This window comes from Marmota monax, unplaced genomic scaffold, assembly GCF_021218885.2.
Source record: "Marmota monax isolate L192 unplaced genomic scaffold, Marmota_monax_Labrador192_F-V1.1 WCK01_AAM20220418_F8-fsc00163, whole genome shotgun sequence".
NCBI classification, from domain to species: domain Eukaryota; kingdom Metazoa; phylum Chordata; class Mammalia; order Rodentia; family Sciuridae; genus Marmota; species Marmota monax.
This window is the reverse complement of record NW_026693660.1, coordinates 223535-244979: the sequence shown is the minus strand read 5'-3', so window position 1 is coordinate 244979 and position 21445 is coordinate 223535. Positions and strand designations below refer to the sequence as shown.

Here is a 21445-nt window from a genome sequence, read left to right as displayed (position 1 = left end):
TGATTTCTCAAATCCCAAGGAGTTAACTGAATCATGGAATTGAATCAGCACTGTCTGTTCAATATTTTCTCAGAGTTACTGCTCAAATGAGCATAGAGCCTTCTAGCCATTGTGAGCTAGGCTTCTCAAGGGCAGGTATGAACACGGGCTGACCCAGAAGCAGGAGTAGAGTGGAAAGACCTATGGCAACAGCCCCCATCCTAATCCCTGGGCAGTTCCTTTACCTGTTTCCACTGGGGGATGGGAGCAGGGAGACCCTGCTCAGGCAGGCAGCAGGTCGGCTGGCTGACCCCACGCTCTTGTGTCGGCTGTGACACACAGGCCAAGTGTGGGTGGGGGACAGACATGGAGACAAAACAAAATAAAATACATTAAGGTAGGAAAAGACACCGAAAAAAAAAAAGTACCCATGGAAGACAGACATTGATCTATGAACTGTGGAGAAGGCAGGTGGAATTTACGGAAGGAAGGAAGGAAGGGAAGGAAGGAAAGGAAGGAGCCCCCCAAACCAAAAGTACAAAAAAGAAGGAAAAAAAAATAAGAGAGACAGAAGCTGTGATTCTCCTTATTCTTTCCCTATACCCAAAGCTCTCTGTCTAAACTACTAACTTTAATTTGGAAAACTAATGAGGAAAGCAACCTTTTCTTGGAAGCAATTTACCTCCCAAAAAGGGCATTCTGGCCTGCCTGAGAACCTGGGGTTGCAACCTCTAATGTTTCCCAGTGAATAATACTATCTTTCCTGCAAGCCACAACATGAAAAGATAGGAGTACAAATACTAATACTAATAACTAAAGATGAGATGTGGTCAGATGCCAAGAAAATCAGTGCCACCTGCCTGGTTCATGGGGACAATGGTTGATAAGAGTATGGAGAAGATAAAGAGACAAAGAGAACAAAAAGAATTGGCCTCCTGTCCTTTGGATAACCTTTCAGGTTATCAGGGAGTTTTATAGGAATTTTCAGTATAAATATCAAAATCCCAATGCCCACTTTTGTAAGAAGCCCTGGTGAAGCAAGGCAGTGAAAAGACTTAACAAAGAACACCTCAGGTCAAATACTGTCTGGGTACTCTCATGCATAAACTGGGGTGTGTAATTTAGTATCCAAATGTTCACATTCTGAGTAATATCCTAGAAAAACACTTTGCAACACACAAAAAAACAGCTTTATTGCAAGAATGGTTACCTCTATTTCATCATGAAAGATGGGGAAAAACTAAAACAACCAACACTAGAATGACTCAGCACATTTTGGAAAATGCCAAAAAGATTTGGGAACACATGGGAATGTGCCTAAAGTTAAATGAAAATAGCAGAATAGAAAAATTCATGTTAAAATGACCACCATTATGAAAACAAGAAAGCATGGGGGAGGGGAGAAAACCAGAAAGCAATGCAGGAGTATATTAGCAAAATTATAGGTACCTCAGTTATCTTTACTATGCTTTTCAGCATTTTAATCAATAAGCACATACTTATTTTATAATTTAAATATGTGTGTGTGAATTTATACCCGTATATAGATAGATGTATAATCATATATTTTTTAGATCCCACTTGACTTCGTTAAAGATGCCTCAGACTTATGCAGAACATAAAGCAGCACTGAATGCCTAACATGAGCTTAGGAAATACATATCTCTATCACAGTCAGACAAGAGAAAATTAGACACTAGTTTTGAGCGACACGGTCTGTCTCACTGATAAGGTCCTCCTTCCTGTATGACTTGGCCAGTCTGGGTGGGAGATGTGCTTACCTGTCTCCTTATGCCAGTAGTCTGTGCAGGCGCATTTTCTTCAAATTTGGCCAAAAGCTGGGTTGCCATGTACTTCACTTTATTCTGGTTTCCAACAGCAACATCCATCCTCCTGTCTGTCAGGGTGCTCACCAGTGTTGGTCTTTCTCCTCTGTAGCCCCTGGGAGTTTCCTCCTGACAAATGGCAAGTACCAGAGAACCAGACTATTATAGGTACCCTTCACTTACTTCCTCCTCCCTTAAAGAAGTGTAATCAGGATCCACACAGTAGCTTTAGGTTGAGTTTAACAGCTCTCTTTAAGGTACCAATCTCCAAATAGTCAATAAGACCCTTGCACATGGGGCATTATAAGAGTTTTTGGACTTGTGCTGGTATCACCATTTCCCACAAAAGCCTCTGTAGTTGGCCAAACTGTGTGACTCCAAAGAGATAGGAAGGTCTAAGTGCACATGTGTATATATGTTTCCTGGTTGTTCTCTAGAAAATTAAATAAAGATCCACAGAAAAAGCTGCTCACAGAAGTTCTCATAAAGGATCTAGTGAAACCAATTTGGGAATTAACAATTTAAACCAAAAAGGAAAATTTAGTGTAATAGTTCTAGCAAATCCCCAGATGAATCTCACCTCCTCTGATTGACTAGTTTTTCTCCTCTTTCCAGCTCCATCCAAGTCCTTTTCCTTTTTATCCTGCAACAAGAAAAGAAGGAAGCCACATCATTCTGTTCACTACACTTTGTCATTAACTTGCAGTTACTAGAAAAATGACTCCCACGTGTTGGTACCTTGGGAGAACGCTTCCGAGAGATGGTCTGCCCAAGTTTGCTCAGGAAGGAGATAGGGGATTTGGTGCTGGCTATCAGAACGGCTTTTTCCTCAGCATTCAAGTCCAAGGTGTCTGTAAAGAGAAATCAGCAGTGTTCAAGGACAGCCCTCGAGGGTGCTATGAAGTCCTGACCAGAACCACTCTGTCTTCTTCGAGGGGCTCATGGAAAGGAATCTCAGGAAGCTCTAAAGGCAGCTCTTTGTAGAAATGCCACAAAGGAAATGCACGTTTGAGTCTGGACATTAACCCTTCTCTTTTCCACCCACATTAACAAAACAAACTCTTTCCTCAATATACTTCCATTACAAAAAACTGCCCTTCTGCTTTTTTAAGGTCATTAAGTGCTAAAGCCTTACTTTGGTAATAAAAATTTCAGGACAGAGAGAGGGAAAGGGAGAGAGCAGAGCAGAGCCTAATAGGGTCATTGGTTTGGGTAGATGTAGAGGCCATGGTCTTCGCTGAGTATACTAAGGGGCTCCCCCTAAATGGGAATATTTTTGTTAGAGTTGCATGTTTCACTTTTAAGAATAGCGTATATAATCGGGAAGAGACTCAGATGCCTACAAGAGTCATGGACTAGAAGACACTCAGGAGTGGTACCATAAACTTTATGGATTCCAAAATTTTATTAGTAGCAATAGTAATTGAAACTAATAAAAAGAAATCACTAAAATTTATTAAGTGGTCCCATATGCCAAACATTCTTTGTAGCATATCATAATGTAATTATGTATATTATCCCATTTTACATATTACTTACATGAGGCATAGGGAAATTTAATAACTTGCCCTAGGTCAAACAAGTGAAAATACTGGGATACAAATTCAGGTCAGATACTACAGTCAACACTGTTAGAAATTATACTACATTTATTTCACAGGGCAATAAATGACAATAAGAATATTTTTTGTAGCCCCATGATAAGTAGAGGCAGCAGGCAAAGAGCCAACAAGAGATTTTTGGGAAACCCTAAAAGGTAGAAAGAGAAACTAGAGAGGGAACAGTTACAGAAGAAAGAATAGTAGGGCACTGTTACAGAAGCTGAGAAGAGAGAATTTCAAGGAAGAGAACATTTATTCTATAGTGTTGAATGATGCAGAAGAGGCAACTACATGAGAATGAGAAAAGAATATGGAAGGATGATTCTTCCTAACTGTAGAAAACTGTGTTGAGAGAGTAGTACAAAGATAAGATGGATTTCAAAGTGTTATAAAGTTTAGGTAGTAAATAGAGGCCACAAACATGAACCACTTCAGAAGGGCTGGTTCTGAGGAAAGGAGAAGGAGAAGGCAGGAGAGTTGAGGGGAACAAAAAAAGTTTGAGCAGGAATGATTTTTTCATATTTACAGATTAAGTAAAAAAACTTTGTAAAATAATGAATGGTTTAGAACATAAGACTAGAAAAGGGAAAAATAATGAAGCAATTTTCAGAGAGCCCTACTGATAACTGAGACATTTCAGTTATATTGCGTAGAAGGAAATGCCTTCTATCCCAAGTTGGAATTAGGATCTCAGCAAACACAGATCTGCTTTGCCTCCACATTGAGCAGTAGAAACAGAGTAAGCCTGAGCTTGGTGGTATTGTATTTAGTGGTACTGATGAAGGGCACAATTGGAAGGAAAGACAGAAATGCCTGGACAATAGCTCAACAGGATACTAAGAATTCCATACCACACCCACCAGCTCCTTACCAGTAGAGGTGAGTGAGTCCTTAAACATCTCATAGAACTGAGTCAGGTACATCACCATGGACAGCTTGTCAGGCTCCCCAACAGAGGCCATGTCTTTGCCTGTCATGATGGGAGAGATGCCCAGTTCTTTCTCAGCAATATCAAAGGCCAGCTGGTTATTCTTCTCCACATTTTGTTCATCCAAAGAATCAAAATCTCTGAGAAACAGGACAAGGAATATAGATCAAGTTGGGCTGACTGTCCTCAAACCAGAACATACAATATCACGGGATCACAGTCATTTCTTGGTCTTTCTGACTAAAATCCAGGGAGCAGTGCATCACTAGGATCTGAGAGCAGACCTGTTTTTCTCACCTCTTATTCTCCTTCCTTTGACTAAGGAAATGCAAAGCATCCTCAAGAAGAAATGATTAAAGATCTATCCAATAAAGGAGAAAAAGAGGGAAAAAGTTGGCTCCTCTCATCTTTCCAGGGACACAAAATGTAAACTCAGTACAGGAACTATCTTTAATATAGATTCATCTATACCCAAGTGCCCACATACAAATGAATGTCAAATAGTAGTATGAATCCTATCTGGATCAGACTGCTCCTAATAGCCAAAGCTACTACCACCATGGCCCTTGGCCCTGGCAAGCTGCTAATGTCCTAAAAATCAGCTCTGGTAAATCTTACACAGCTTTCTCCTGATGGGAAATTCCAAAACCTACATAAGATTTTCCCATTGCTAAATTTCCTGAGTTTTCCCAAGTATTTAGATTAACAAATATTTCCTATTGGGTTTGAAGCTTCTTGCTATTCAGAGTGATATCTGACAGTATTATTTTTTGGGGGGGGAGGGGTTTTGCTGGGAATTGAACCCAGGACCTTGTGAATGCTAGGCAAACACTCTACCAAATGAGTTATATCCCAAGCCCCAACATGCTTGTTTAGGTGACTTCAGATTACCTGGAAACCCTTACTTTGTGCTAACCTACTGAACCTGTGGCATTTTTTCATTAAACAAAAAACAAAAAACACCCTACTTCCTTTTCTCTCACTGCTTTATGTTTGCTGTAACTCCCCTGGGCCTTCTCCAGGCACGCTTTGGTGTAATCTAACAGGAATGTGTCTCCTCTGTCCCATACTCACCCCTGTAACCCATCCACTAGGTCCTCTCAACTTTTCCTGTCATTATCCTTCCCTTTCTTGCCCTCCATTTGGAAAAGAACTTATCACTTGCCTCATCTTCTGAAGCCCTTCTGTGCCTTTTGTCATAATTTTTTTTTTCAAGCTGTTTTCCCTCCCCACTCCTTTCTTTTGTGGGAGTGAATAAGTACTATTTTCATTTACCTTCTACCAACTTCTGGATGAGTTGAATGCAGGAACATTGGGGGGTCACTTACATTAATTGAAGCATATTAGAAATCCTCTACTCTTTTCTTTTTACAGCCCGGTATGGAACCCAAGGCCTTATGCATGCTAGGCAAGTGCTCTTCTGAGCCATATCCTCAAGTCCTCTCCATTTAAATTCTACACTGTGCAAAGCTGTTTTTATTAGATTTGCCTCTTTAGTTTATAACTATCTCATATATATATGGACTATGTACTTTAGGATTTCTTAAGCAATTTTAAAATAAACAAGAAGTAGGCCATTAAATGGACGTAATGATAAAAGGTACAGGCAGCCAGAATAATTCAATGCACTCTACTTCTATTTCTGAATCTTTCTGTTTGGCTTCTATGGTTATGAATGCCTGTGAGGGAAATCCAGCCACCACAGCTGACCTGGGGTAAGCCTAGTGCACTGATTCTGTAGATAGGTGGACGAAGAATCGACAAAAGAGATGTTACTAGTATACTGGGTAAGATGACATGAACTTCATGAGCTTGACAGAATTTTTTTTTTATTTTATTTTTTTAGTTATAGTTGGACACAATACCTTTATTTTATTTATCTACTTTTATGTGGTGCTAAGGTTCGAACTCAGGCCTCGCACATGCTAGGCAAGTGCTCTACCACTGAGCCACAACCCCAGCCCCTGACAGAATTATATTTGCAAAAAGTGTAGTCATTGACAAGAAAATATCAATGAACCATCATAAACTGGTAAGTATTCATTGTTTTCGGTTTCACTGGCAGTGACATATTTGTTTTGAGCTAGCCAAGTGTTCAGTGTTCTAGCCAGGTTTCCCATGTGACCAACAGCATCTGAGATGGCTGGCCAAAATGAAGAGTTCAACCTGGGGCCAATAAACAGAGTTTTCCCTTGTGTAAAGTTAACAGGTCCAGGTGGGTGTTAAGCCAATTTTTTACTTTGAGTGCTGTGATTTTTAAAAACCCAGCTAATTTCCAGGTGTAGTAGTTTATATCTTTAATTCCAGCAACTTGAGAGGCTGAGGCAGGATTGCAAGTTTGAGGCCAGCCTCAGCAACTTAGTAAAAAAAGAATAAAAAGGACTAGGGATGTAGTGAGGATGTAGCTCAGCGGTAAAGTGCCCCTTTGTTTAATCCCCAGTACTAAAACTAACAAACAAAACACACAACTCAGCTAATTGTTCCTGGACTGAGCAACACAATGCTTGACATATGAAGTTTTAAATATAGCTAAATCAAATCACAGTCTTCTGGAGAATGCATCCCACTATGTATCTCATTTTGGAAAGAGTACAAAATTTGACTACTTGATAGCAGGGTGCTCTGAGATCTTTGGTGGATATAAAATAAAAAGTACAGTCATGACTTACATCAGATCAGGACGGTATCTGTGGATAATTGCACATAGAGCCAGGCCACTTTTCCAAGACATGGTGAGATCTGTCACATTTACTCCTGCGTAACCATCTGTCTGCCTTTGGCACCAACTTAGCAGTTTGCTTGAACGAGCTACAGATTCTAAAACAATAAAACAACTATTATTGGAAGTGTGGTTACCTAGCAACACTAATATAAGATCTGCTTTGCAGTACACATATCCAGTTCGAAAAATTACTAAAGGTAGGGACAAAAACAGTCATTTCTAGACTTCAAAAGAAAACAGTGAGGACAATGTTATATAACTGGTATCATGATCCTGGAATTTTAGGTACCAATATACTCATATTCTAAAGTCAACATCCAGCCTGTGAAGAGACTAAAATTTCACAACTGGGTACTTGTGCTGAAGCCCAGTGTCCCTGGGAAACTCCTGAAAACTGGCTTAGATGGAAGAGTACCACTACTGAGCTGTCACCCTCACCTGCAGAGCAGTCTTAGGATTTCCCTGGAGGGTTGCTGGGTCTGAGGAAACCTTTTCCTCCAAAGCAACACTGGAGAGATTCTATTCTATCTAGCAGCACCTTAAAGTAAAAATAATTAAAGACTTGCTCTTATAATTTCTAAAATACTGAACAATTTGTGAAGTGATGACACTCTGTATGGTTACATTGACAAAGGCTAAGGACCCCAGACTATAACAATACTCCAGACCCAGTTTGGTACCCTGTATTATAAATGATCACATCTTGAGAAACTGAGTAGGCAAACACATACACCTGGATGTTTTCCAGTTCATTGACATGTTTCTAAAACCAGAATGATCATGCCTTGGAAGAGCTATGATATGGATCATTTGAGAGAATCTGTGAATTCCTATTTGTGTCCAAGAAAGTCTGTTCCCTTCCCTAAGGCAGCTGGAAATATTTAGCTTGGCACTAAGTAATTTAGAGATTTGTGAACATAAGATAAAACTGCTATCATAAAAGTCCTGGTTAAGTCTTTCACAGGAAATATATTCTGAGATTACACATAGAACTACCCCTAGTGCTATCTTTTAGCTCAGATATTGACTTTATTCAGATGCTTCCCAAGTCTAGATATTCATACATCCAATATGTGCTGGGCAACTTTTTGGCCAGCTTTTTGGCCACCATAAGGCTTTGTTCTACCACAGGCTCCCTGCCATGATGTTCTGTTTCACCACAGTCCCGAAAACAACGAAGCCAAGTGATTATAATCTGAAACCATGAGGCAAAATATATCTTTCCTCCTTTAAGTTGGTTTACCTCAGGTATTTTGTCACAGCAATAGAAAGCTGATGAATACAACCGTCCAATGGAGAAAGGAAAATGTTTTAATCTGCCTGTTGATTCATATATTCATCTTGATATCTCCAAAGCACATCAAATTCAAAATGTCCAAAATGGAACTCAAAACTTCTCACCCTCCCACTTCCTTGTTGAGATTGATGCAGTACCCATCTTTTGCCCCTAAGGGCAATCAACTGGCAAAGTCCACTGATTCTGGCTTCTTAATAGTCTCTCACGTAGGGACTGCAAATTGGTGCAACCACTCTGGAAAGCAGTATGGAGATTCCTCAGAAAACTTGGAATGGAACCACTATTTAACCCAATTATCCCACTCTGAGGTTTATACCTAAAGGACTTAAAATCAACATACTACAGTGACACAGCCACATCAATGTTTATAGAAACTCAATTCACAATAGCTAAGCTATGGAACCAATGTAGATGCCCTTCAACTGATGAGTGGATAAAGGAAATGTGGTACATATACACAATGGAATATTACTCAGCCATAAAGAAAAATGAAATTATGGTATTTGCTGGTAAATGGATGGTACTGGAGACTACTGTGTTAAGTAAAATAAGCCAATCTGAAAAACAAAGGCCAAATGTACTCTCTGATATGTGGATGCTGACTCACAATGGGCAGGAAAGGGAGGTGGGAAGTGGGGAAAGAGAAGGAGAATGGGAATGGGAAAGACAGTAGAATGAATCAGATATAACTTTTCTATGTTCTTATGTGAATATATGAATGTGAATATATGTAATCCCAAATCATGTACAACCACAAAAATGGGAAGTTATACTCCATGTTTGTAAGATATGTCAAAATACACTCTACTGTTATATATAACTAAAAAAGAAACAAGAAATTAAAAAATAGTCTCTCATACATAATTAATAAGGGCAATGTTTTTGATTACCCACTCCATGCTATGCATTGTAATAAGTGCTCTACATATGTCACATAATCTTCATGATCAACATAGGAGGAAGCTATTATTATTCTCTTTTCAAAGATGAGGAAACTGAAGTTCGGATGTGTTAACTAATGTGTTCAAGGCCACACATTTTGCAAATGGCAAGACTTGGTCTGAGACCCAGCTGCACCTGGCCCCAAAGTCCAAGTTTTTCTAACTGTGATCTACCACTTTCTCCCTTCTCTATTTCCAGCTCAGTATCAGATTTAGGGTTCATCCCGTGTAGTTTGATTATTGCAATGTATTTCCAACTAATCTCCTAGCCTGTCATGTATTTCCCTTCTCCAGTCTATCTTAATTATAGCTGACCAGGTGTACTCAATGTCAAATAAAAACTTCAGGGACCTCTCAATACACACAAAATATGGAATGGCTTTTGCCTTTAACATGTATAATGGCAACACCACAGGCCCCAGCTAAAATGCTACAACATGTTCTATAAGCTTCCCCACAAAACTTAAAAGTGGGTGTAGTATGCACACTCTCTTTTTCCTCTCCAGCATCTGTATCTAATTTATCTCTACTCATAACACCTTAGCCCAAGGTAATTTTTTGTTGTGGGAACCTTTCTTGTACATTATAGCAGGTTTAGCAACATTGCTGGATTATATCCACCTAGAAACAGTAGCAACCTCCCCAAGTCATGACAACCAAGAATGTCCTCAGGAACAACCAAATGTTTCTTGGAGGGCAAAACCACTCCTGGCTGAAAACCACTGCCATATATGGTATTATGTTCATGTGATGGCTTTTGAGTAGACTTCTCTGAAAAGGGTTACCTGTCTTTCAAAAAACCATTTCCAGAACTCACCATTGCGAGTCAACTTTGGGGTAGTTCGGGAATTCACTAGGTTCTCCATTTCCAAATGAATATCTTTCGTTTCTCCAGTATCATATAAATGGCGCACCTGGCAGAAAATTGAAAAGAAGGAAAATCAAACACCATGTAACAAATTCCCACCTAAAAACAGAATGACTACGATGAAAGACTGGGAAAGTGGATTAAGTTTATTTATTTGTGTGTATGTTTATTTACGTATTTTTTGTTTTGGTGGTGGCAGTGCTGTAGGTCAAACCCCAAGCCTTTTGTATGCTAGCATGCACTCTACCACTGGGAGTTACACCCTCAACCCCATGGTAAAGTTCAGACAGAAGTTAAGGTGATAACCTTTAAATCTTTTATGGAATGGGTTAGGTTATATAGAAACAAATACATAGCAACTGTAAGAAATTATGCTGAAAGTTAACTACTCAATCACAGAGGTCCCTCTGGTGAGTCTCTGTTGGACAATTAAGCCTGCTCATTAACAGGATTTATAAACATTTTACCACATATATACAGAAGACAAAAAATTACTCTGGAACACAGAAAATATATCAAATAGGTTCCTTTCTAAAATTCTATTCTTAGGGATTGTTATGCTTTGTAAAATGTCATTCTCAATACAGTAATGAAGGTTCAGAGTTTCTGAGAACACAACAGAACCAAAAAATAATTGGTTTACAATAATAACAATATCTTCTACTTTTATGTTTTTATTTTCCAATGTTCCTTCCAGAGAACAATCTCATTTGCACTTACAATGATCCCTTGAGTAGGAATTCCACTTCTCAGCTGAAAAACTGAGGCTCAGACATAGTAAAATGACCCATCTGAGTCACAGGTGATTAGTGACCAACAGGCAAGTGGAAGTCACATCTTCAGAATACTGAATCAATCAATCAACGCTCTTTCCCTGACTGTATGTGATTTAAATTAAGAGGCATGGGATGAAGTCCTAGGTACACTATTTTGGTCACATTTTATCTTCTGTAAGTATTCAACAACTCCATGCCTTAGTTGCTCAACATGTTGATGGAAAATAATACCTACTTCCACCAATTCAGAGAGATACCGACTTGGATTACTGAAATTATGTTTATGTATAGGTATATGGGATTACTGAAAGTGTATATGGTATTAAAACCAAACATAATTATATACATTTTGATCTATTAGAGTTCTGATCAGTCCTGAGAATAGGCCCAGATGCACATATCTGACTAGAATGCTCTTACCTGGCTTGGCCGGAGGAAGTTGACATTAATATTGGGATACCTAGTGACAGGGTCGATGCTATACTGGCTGAAGTTCTTGCTCACATTCTCAGGAGTGGTTTGAGGCAGCAACCTATAAATGCTTTCCCTGCAATAACACACAACATAGAGTGACAAGCACAATAAACATTTTCCTCTTTTGTAATATTTGTTTTGACAGTCCACCAAATTATCTGATGTATACAATATATCTTCATTCTTGGAAAGTTTTCTTTGACTCTACGTCAACCCTAGCTTCTCAGAACCACCACCACTCAGTGATTTCAAGGACAATGGATTAGTTAAGAGCCAAAGAGAAGAACAGGACAATGCTATGGGGAGTGATAATTGTCTGGTCTAATTTAAAAGGCAACTAATTTACTATTGTGTTTTTAAGTGTGCCAATATATACTTTAATTTTAAAAATTAGGTAAAAAGAGAACCTGTCACCACATTAAGCCAGAATGCCTTAAGGTTTGAGAAATGTTTTAAAACAATTTGGCGTTATCCTTTCAATCCTTTCCGTTTCTTATGTTAGCATGGTCTGACTACGACAATGACTTCATCAGTTTAAGCCTTTCTAGCTTAAGGTCAGGATGATCTAAATTGCACTTTTAAAGTATTTGTTCACGTAATGGTCATAAAAGAACCAGAGGGTATACAGAGACTCCAGATATTATTTTCTAATAATAAATTCATTTAGAAAGGGACAAGAGAACAGTCCCATTAGGTCATCTTTAGGTTTCTAAAATTTTATGAAATATCTTGCCTTTCCTCTTTTTTAAAAAAAAAAAATTATTTTTTTCTTAGTTGGTAGTTAGACACAATACCTTTGTTTTTATTTATTTATTTTTATGTGGTGCTGAGGATCAAACCCAGGGCCTCACACACGCTAGGTGAGCGTACTACTGCTGAACCACAGCCCCAGCCTCACCTTTCCTCTCTTACATATAAAAATATCTTTAATGAATAAAGGAAGAGAGAAAGAAGGAGGAAGAACTTTTACTCAGCCTGAGGAATAAGCCACTCCTTTTTTCCAGTTTTTTCATGGAAGAGACTTATTACCTCTCTGCCAGGACTTCCAAGGGGCTGGTTCCTAGAGACCAACTTCGTACCATCCAGGCAGAGTCCATAGCAGCTAGAAAGCCCCGGGCTATTCCTGTTCCCATGGGCCAGAATGGCTATGAAAGAGATACAAGACAGAGTCAAAATAAGTTATCTTTTTTCTCTTCAGTACTGGGGATTGAACTTGGGGCCTAGCTCATGCTAGGCAAATGCTTTACCATTGAACTACAACCTTAGTCCTTTTTATTTTATTTTGTCATTTAATTGCCAATGCTGGCCTCGAATTTGTAATCCTCCTGCGTCAGCCTCCCAAGTAGCTGAGATTACAGGCTAATACTACCATACCCAGCTAATAAATCATTTTTAAAAGAGTTAAGCTAAACTGAAGAACAAAAGAAAGTGTGCTGCCAACAGTTGTATTTGGCAACTATTCAGACTCTGGACATCTCCATTTCACAAACTAGTAGAGAGGCAAGTTATAAAAGTTGCAAAATTTCTAACCATTCTTAATGTCATTATTTTTTTCCTGGTTGGTATAACTCCTGCAGAGGTCTTGCCTATGCTGCTGATGCTCACTCTACAGCCAGTATACCCAGATTTGCTCCTCATTATTACTGTTCCTCAGTAATGCCTTTACTATAAAGTGCTGTTTCCCTTAGTACTCACCTCTAGGAGGCTGTCCCCAACCAGAGCCACTAATAACTGATGTCCATTCTGTTCCCGTACCAAGGCTGCATTCTCAGAGGCATACATACAAGTGAAGTCAAACATGGCCACATCAGGCTGCCCATAATGATTGATGGCAAAATCTAGAGAGGGCAGCTGCTGTTGCGTGGAGAAGTCAGCCGCCTCCCGGGCATAGTTTAGCAATGCCTCCTGGTCCACGTTCTCCCGGGAAAGCAAGAGTTCTGTGTCAGCATAGTCCTGTCCAGAGAAAGAAGAGGTACAAGATGGAAAAACCCAGGCAGGGATGGCTTGACTTGAACAGAAAATGTTAGACATAACCTAGTTCCACAGCTTTTCCTTCCCCTTAAAGTGATTTAATATTCCACCAAGCTTGTACACAAAGTAAAAAGAAGTTTTTGGGTAGGGGTGTTTCTAAGAGTAAATAGGCTTTGCTGCCTAAAAACAGTCTTGGCTTTTCTATTTGCTTGGAGCAAGTCGCTACTCCTCTGGTCCTGGCTTACCTACCTCACAGAGTTGTTCTGAATAACAAATTAAATAATTTCTGTAAGCTGAAAAAGTATTTAATGGTTTATGTTATCTTCTATAATCATTATCTTTTGAATAGCAAACAGCTTTTTTTTTCAGCTGGGAACTCAGACTTGCATAGCTCATCATGCTTAAAGGAAGAACCTGAAAAGCTTCAGTGCCAAAGAGATGTGGCACTAGGAACATTGGTAGCTAAGGAGGATGGGAAGGAATGAACTGAAAATGGAACACAGGTTTTCAAAATCATATATAAGATTCTGTAAGGCTCTATAGAAAATCACCAACAGGAAAAAACAAAAATGAGAGAAAAAGAGCTTTAAGTAAGGGACTAAAAAGCTCCTTTTCTGCTTTGGAGGTTCTTGCACACTGAGCCAAGTCTCTGTTCTCCTGAAATGGGGACTCAGTTTCCAAGTATTACTGATGGTACTTTCAGCTACAACTATAAGATGTCAGAAGTCAAAACACAAACACTCTGGTTGGTTCTAGAAATACTGCTTGTTCAACATTAAATGGCTACAGTGGGTTTAGTTTATAAACAGCACTCACAGAAGGCACAGCTCCTGCCCTATAAAAAATGAAAACAAAAAGTAAAAGAGATCTTAATTTAACAGTCTAGATTGCTCTTATCTACTTTTGACTGACAACCACAGCTCTGCCCAGATGGTAAATTTAAGTCTTAACTTAGTCCCAGGCATCTCAACTGCTTTACTGGCTAGTTCTTATTGATAACAATAAAATAGCCCCAGATAATGAACACTTTATAAAGCATCCAGCCAAGTATGTCTTGCTTCTGCTTTGGCAGAATGGGCTATACAAACTGCTTTGTCCTGTTTCTCCCTGCATATCTACAGGACTGCTATGCTGAGAAACAGACACAAGGTTCATGGGTGGAAAGGAGACTCTGTGTTGCAAGCATGTGCTCCTCAGCTCATTCTCCATTTGGTCTCAATATGGCAACAGTGTGACTCAGACTAAAAGGACTTGATTCATTATCATTCTACAAAGACAAAGGGCTCCCTGAGATTCAGCTTTGAGTCTGGTGGGAATTGTACAAGCCTAAATCAACACCTCTGGTGTTTATTTGCTTCTAACTGTTTCATCACACAGGGGAAGTAATTCCCATATTCAGACCAATGAGACCAACTAAGATTTAAGACACTTTCCTTAAAAAACCATCCACCTTGCAACTCTCTGATTTCAGATTATCTCCACACAATTAGTTTTGCAAAAAAAAAAGGCTGGCTAAAGATGGACATTAGGCCCTTGTTGTTCAGTCTGAACAAAGCCTAAATATACCAATTCAGTGTTGCCACAGTAAAACCAGAGCCATAATCAGGCTGTCATAAGCACCAAGCATTGCTTCTTGGTTGAACTCTCTTACCTCTATCACTTCCCTCCCAAAAAAAGATCTACTGACCAACCAATAATTGGTCATACATGAAATTCATTATAATCTCAAACAAAGTCACCTAAAATTAAACTGACTATTTATGCAAGAAATGATTCTTTACATTTGCTTTGAAACAATCCAATGGCAGGAGAGGTGAGTGGAGTGGGGTTTTATTGAAACAATATTGGCCATGTTAATAACTGCTCAAGCTAAAGAATGGGCATAAGAGTTCATTATACTATTCTCCCTATTTCTGTTAAATTAACAATTTTCCATAATAAAAATATTTTTTTCAAAGTTAAACTAAAAACCATCAGTGATTTGAGGAGATGTGTTCAATGCTCATCTTTATTCCCTTGCAGAAAAATCCCATCAGACAATAAAGCCCTTTCTCTTGGTGATCATATTAACAAATTCAACAAAAGTGGTTTGAAAGAGATCCATTGCTCACATGCAGTATCACCCCTTTGTCCAGTAAACTCTGCTTTTTGGCTGTCATAACGAAATAGTGCGTGTCATCTTTGTAGTAGACGATGTTCTCCAAATCAATACCTGCAACCAGAAAACAAACATGCATAGGAGTTTGCTGAGTAGGGCAGCCAGAGAGACTACTTGGGTCTATCTAAGACAGGATCATAAAATTCCAAGCAGGAAGATGTTTAGGTCCAGATTCTCTCTTCCTGCCTATTCAGTTCATGAAAATAAGGGGAGATTTGTTTCCCTCTGTACTATTATTAATTCAACTTAAGTTATTCTGAAAACAATGACCAAAAGTTAACACAAACATAAGAATTGGAAAAAAAAAAAAAAGAGGGTAATCCTTAAAGAGGGCATGGCTTAGTTAACAGATTAAACCTCTTTGAGTCATCAAGGAAGCTAGAGAACTAGAGAAATCTCATAAACTGGGCATGGTTGCATACACCTATAATCCTAGCAGCTCAGGAGGTTGAGGCAGGAGGATTACAGGTTCAAAGTAACTTAGGCTGTGAGCAACCAAGTGAGACCTTGTCACAAAATAAAAAATAAGAAAGTCTTTGGGGGCAGCTGGGGTTGTGGCTCAGCAGTTGAGCGCTCGCCTAGCATGTGTGAGGCACTGGGTTCGATCCTCAGCACCACATAAAAATAAATAATAAAAAAAAAATAAACGTAAATTTTTTTTTTTTTTTTTTAAAAAGGGGAGGTGGTGGTGATGTGGCTCAGTGGTTAAGTGCCCTTGGGTTCAATCCCTGGTACCAAAACAAAAACAAAAACAGGGTAGATGCCTGGAAGTAGAGAATGAGCTATTGTCTTTTTAATTCTATTCATCTAAAAAAACGAAGGCAATGAAATCAAGTCTAGAAAATAGAGAAAAACATCTTATTTTATTTTTATATGGTGCTGAGGATTGAACCCAGGGCCCCGCGCGTGCCAGGCCAGCACGTTACTGCTTGAGCCACATCCTCAGCACCACATAAAAATAAAATAAAATAAGATGTTGTATCCACCGAAAACTGAAAAATAAATATTAAAAAAAAGTTCTTTCTAAAAAAAAAAAAAAGAAAATAGAGAATAAAATACATATTTTTTTTTTGTTGCAGCAAAATACATCTATTCAAAAGCCATCATACAACAATGTCATTCCTATCTGTCACATGGTTTGCTTTCAAGTTCAAATGAACTCAGGAAGAAGACTGCATACTTAATATCTGTTAGGTTCTCAATAAAACCAGAGAGCTACCAACTGGCAGTTTGCTATATCCAGTGCCATAACTTAGCATCACAATGTAGAGGTAAGGGATTGGGGATGAGTTGGTAGAAGGCAGAATGAATACTTTAAAACAAAACAATAAATAAAAACAAAATCTAGAGCAGCCTAGCCATTGTGCTAAAGACTGATAATGCTAGAGCAGGAGACAGAATGATATGGGACCATTAAGCTAAGAACAAAGCACAGGAGTGAAGAAAAAGCAGGACAAATGACATAACAGTAATAACAAGCACCATCCACCCTATCAAACCCCCAAGAAAAAAGTAATAAGTAACCATTTCAATGTTTAACCTTATTACTTTGGAGGAATCTATACCAACCTGTGGCTTCTCGCAGCTCCTGGAAAAATTTTTGGTTAAATATGAAAGCCACACCACTGATCTCTTCCACTTTGGCTTCTGCTGTTGTATTTCGGTTAATAAAATTTGCTGTAATGGCAATAGCTAGTTTGCCACGAAATTCTTTCCGGCGAAATCCTGGAGGGAAAAAAATTTTCATAGGTGGCAATTGGCTAGAGAAGAAAGATGATCACTTCAAATGAGGAGGGTGTTGATGAAGACATTAGGGAAAATGTGGAGAATGAAACTCAATGAAAAATTTTTAGGGCAGGTCTCCCACATCATTAATAAACAATCTGAAATCTGACTGAACAGAATACTATTCAGTATTAGGGATTCCATTTAAAAAGGGGAGCAGGTGTGCTGACTTAAATTACATTCTACATTGTCAATTCCCAAAAAGTATATCTTGGGCTGGGGCTGTAGCTCAGTGGTGGAGGGCTTGCCTCGAGCTGTGAGGCACTGGGTTTGATCCTCAGTACTACATAAAAACAAATAAAAATATTGTATCCATCTACAACTAAAAAAATATTTTTAAAAAAGTATATCTCATCTCTTAGTACTTTAACAAGGTACTTAACAAGAGCACCCTGTAAAATATACTCAGAGTGAGCACTGTCTGGAAGAAAGCTGAGATGCCATGCAATTCAAATAGGAAACCCAGCAAGGCAAAGTATCAGTAATCTCTGAGACTTGGGAGGCTGAGGCAGAAAGATTGAAAGTTGGAGGCCAGCCTCCACAGTTTAGCAAGACTTTGTTTCAAAATAAAAATTAAAAAACGGACTGAGGATGTAGCTCAGTGAAAAAGTGCACTGGGTTCAATCCTCAGTACCCCTGCCCCAGACAATAAAAGATAGCACATTTTTGTGCAAATTCTCAGGAACATGGACTCTTGGGGACAAGGTCAGCCTCTATTCTTCTCTGAAGAGAGTAAGTAGAGCACAAGCCAATACCTTCCAAGGTGTTCCTACGGCCATCCCCACCAATGATCACTTCAAATTCATACTCTGATACAGGATGAGTTTTGGGGTGCACCAGTGCCCGCCAACCTATCCCTGTGGACCAAATGCAAAATTAAGATCATTACTCAGACCAAATTCATATCTCTAAGATCATCTCTAGATACCCAGGCATACAGAATGCACAAAACTCCAAGCTAAAAACAATAAATAGAAAAGTATGGGGTATAAACTTCAGATAGAAAGAAGCTCCGAAGAGAACTTACAAAGGGACTTTCCCCATCATATGATTTTTCTATAGTACAAGTGCCTGCAATGACTAAGTCAAAGGCCTCCTCATGAACTTTGGATTGGGCAAAGGGTTGGGGGGCATGGGGATAGGAAAGATGGTGGAAGGAGACGGACATCATTACCCTAGGTACATGTATGATTGCATGAATGGTGTGACTCTACTTTGTGTACAACCAGAGAAGTGAAAATCTGTGCTCCATTTGTGTATAATGAATCGAAGAATATTCTGCTGTTATGCATAACTGATAGAATAAATTCAAAAATTTTAACAAAAGGCCTCCTTATTCAACTTTAACAGTAAACTTCAAAGGCACAGACTATACAAAGAAATCCCTTTAACTAGTTCTGAAAAACACTGGCAGATTATTCCCATGTTCTCCTTTTACCTCATCTGTTCTCATCCTTTTAATGCCATTTTAAGCTTTCTTCATTTTTCCAATTCAACTTACGTTCATTTTCTTGATCCTCAGGAGGCTGTACAAGTCCTTGGAATTCCACATTGACGTGTATTTCGATGCCTAGGATCAAGGCTACTTTCAAAAGTATTAGTTGGAGTTGACGTATACCTGGGTAAATACAAAGACTACATGTTTGCAAGAGCACACAGAGAAGAAAGAACACACCAGTAGTTGCTCCTCATGTTCCCTCCCACCCTTTCTCCTATGCATAGTCTATTCAGGTTCTCCAAAGTCTTTTGGAGCAGGAGACATTTTCTATGCCATGTTCTCTAACTTCTTTCTTTTTAAGGGTAAATACCAACCAGTGGAAGAGATGCTCTAGAGACTTTAAAGCCACCTACATCTTTGAGTTAGGTATTCTAAACAATAGAAAACTTTGAGACAGCATGAGACTGTGGCCAACAGGAGACTCTCCTTTCTAGCTTCCCCTGATGTGTCAGAGATGCTATTCTCAGTAGTATCTATAGTCGTAATGGGACATGGCACCTACCACAGGACACAGGAGTACACTCATGAGTACACTTTTCACAGCTTGATATGGAGCCACTGTATTGCTTTCTGAAATATCCATAGCATCCCTTCTACTCTTATTATCTCACTGACCTTCACATTCTCTCAGCAGGTAAAAGAAATCACAATTCAGCCTTATCCTCTTAACAGAACCCCAACTTATTTACAGTTGTGGCAACTGAGGCACAAAATAATTGAAAATCTCACTCATTATCAAGGTAAGATTTATATACTATTTGATGCCCAAAGTTCCTACCCAGTGCCAGTTGTGGCAGCAATACTAGGTATACAAAGATAGAAATCTAGTTGCTGATCTAAGACTCTCTCAGTCCCAAAATAATTCTGCCACTCATAATCACTGGGAGACAAGTCCACTCTATCAATGACCCTCAGTCATCCCTCAAAGCCAAACTTACCTTCAATCTGTGACTAATCTGTTAGAAGCACATGCAAGTCCACTGCTAAGTCATCCTGGTTATTTTCCTTAGCTTACCACAACTATCACCCTCTGAGTCACACTCCCAAAGACTCATTAAGTCTCATGCTAGCACACATTTTAGTTTTGCAGATAACTATTGTTCCAAGCACTTCTGTCAGGGAAGTACAAGTTGTTAGCCAGTGTTTAATAAATTGGCACAACCACTTCAAACAGCAAAAAGTCTGGTACTCAGACCAAAGTTTCTTTGATAAAGTTTTCCTGGACTCTTTAGTGATAACCAATTTTTAAATAGAGGATTTCAACTTCATAATGCAGACAATTTCTGTTCTGAACTGGTTTTCAGATAGGCTACTTACAGGCATGAAAACAATAATCAACTGCATTAACTTGTATTTACCCTTTTCAAAAATACAGAGACTCCAAATGAGTTTGAAGATTGACAAGAGAATGCCAAGAGCTATTCTGGCTGTAGACTTCGTGAGTATCACCTAACCAGAGGAATTCTACTACTGACTTGTCATTCATGACCAACCTAGAACTCTGCTTTCTCTTTAAATATAAGGACTGTATCCCTGTAGCATGTTCTTCTTATGTTAGTTTAGCATATGAAAGATTACACTGCAGAGAGCCACAGCCTGTGTACTTCTTCTACTACTCCAAGAACCACCAAAGGATTGAGGCCCAAATTGGTCACCGGTTTCCAAAAGTCTAGCCCCTCTGCCTATCTCACACACTGCAAGTATTCAGTAATAGTCCAAGACCTAACTCAGACATCCTTAAGCCAGACTCCTCCTCCTTGCACAGGGCAAACATTGTAGTTCAAAGTTCTAGGTCACAGAACTACAAGAGGCAAATATTTTGACTCAATATAGGGAATGCTTGCTACATGATAGATACCAATGAGATCGGAACAAATTATGCTATTGAGCAGGAATTCCTCAGATAACCTACCTGTCTCTGTCTACTGAAAAGTGGGCGGGAGAAGGGTTGGAATCCTACAGCAGCTGGTGTTACTCACTGATATGATCGATGGCTCCAGCACAGAACTTGCCATAGAACTTCTTGGCACCCAGACCTCGAAGATCATGTATGGTGAAGGGCCAGAGATGTAAGACATTGTTGCGGGAAAAGGCATCTCGCTTCTCAATAACCACCACCTTAGCTCCCAATAAGGATAAATCAATGGCTGTGCGGAGACCACAGGGGCCAGCTCCAATGATGAGACACTGCAAAACACAGCTGCTTTAAGGCAAAGCTTGTGACTCTTAAAACATATTTCTAGAGATATTTTATAATCTCATAACCATCATTCCTGTAAACCTTCAGTGAGGGCTATTCTCCCCATTACCAAAAAAACTTCAAACCTGTCTGTGTCACAGCAGAGTTTGAAAGAAGAGCTGTGGTTGCTATGGATGGGAAAGACTGAACAAGTGCTACTTGTGAACCAAGTACATGTTCATCTTGGTCAGCCTGTAAGGCCCACATATCTGTAACATATTTAAAGGGGTAATCATTTCAATAAATAATATGAAAATCACATCTAATCTTTTACTGACAGGAGAGGACCTTTTGAAAGGCTTCTATGTTCAGCAGATTTCTGTCCAGGGAGGTAGAGATTATTATGGTTCAACAAATCTTCACAGCCCTGGAATGGATTTAC

At 39.1% G+C, this 21445-nt stretch overlaps 1 protein-coding gene across 17 annotated transcripts in view; it reads right to left on the bottom strand.

Moving 5' to 3' along the window:
• Positions 1–21445, bottom strand: part of Mical3 (microtubule associated monooxygenase, calponin and LIM domain containing 3) — a 262585-nt gene that overhangs the window by 96060 nt on the left and 145080 nt on the right. For 15 of the 17 annotated variants that reach the window (XM_058584101.1, XM_058584104.1, XM_058584100.1 and 12 more), the window contains 15 exons: positions 20804–21011; positions 18828–18944; positions 18082–18183; positions 17111–17266; positions 15495–15595; positions 13108–13365; positions 12442–12557; positions 11359–11485; positions 10112–10208; positions 7004–7151; positions 4278–4474; positions 2544–2656; positions 2386–2448; positions 1761–1934; positions 225–308 (listed from right to left, as the gene is read on the bottom strand). In XM_058584101.1, the coding sequence (XP_058440084.1) occupies positions 225–308; positions 1761–1934; positions 2386–2448; positions 2544–2656; positions 4278–4474; positions 7004–7151; positions 10112–10208; positions 11359–11485; positions 12442–12557; positions 13108–13365; positions 15495–15595; positions 17111–17266; positions 18082–18183; positions 18828–18944; positions 20804–21011 (2061 nt within the window). The remainder of the gene's footprint in view (positions 1–224; positions 309–1760; positions 1935–2385; positions 2449–2543; positions 2657–4277; positions 4475–7003; positions 7152–10111; positions 10209–11358; positions 11486–12441; positions 12558–13107; positions 13366–15494; positions 15596–17110; positions 17267–18081; positions 18184–18827; positions 18945–20803; positions 21012–21445) is intronic. The other 2 variants (XM_058584112.1, XM_046459902.2) reach the window with 1 other exon arrangement.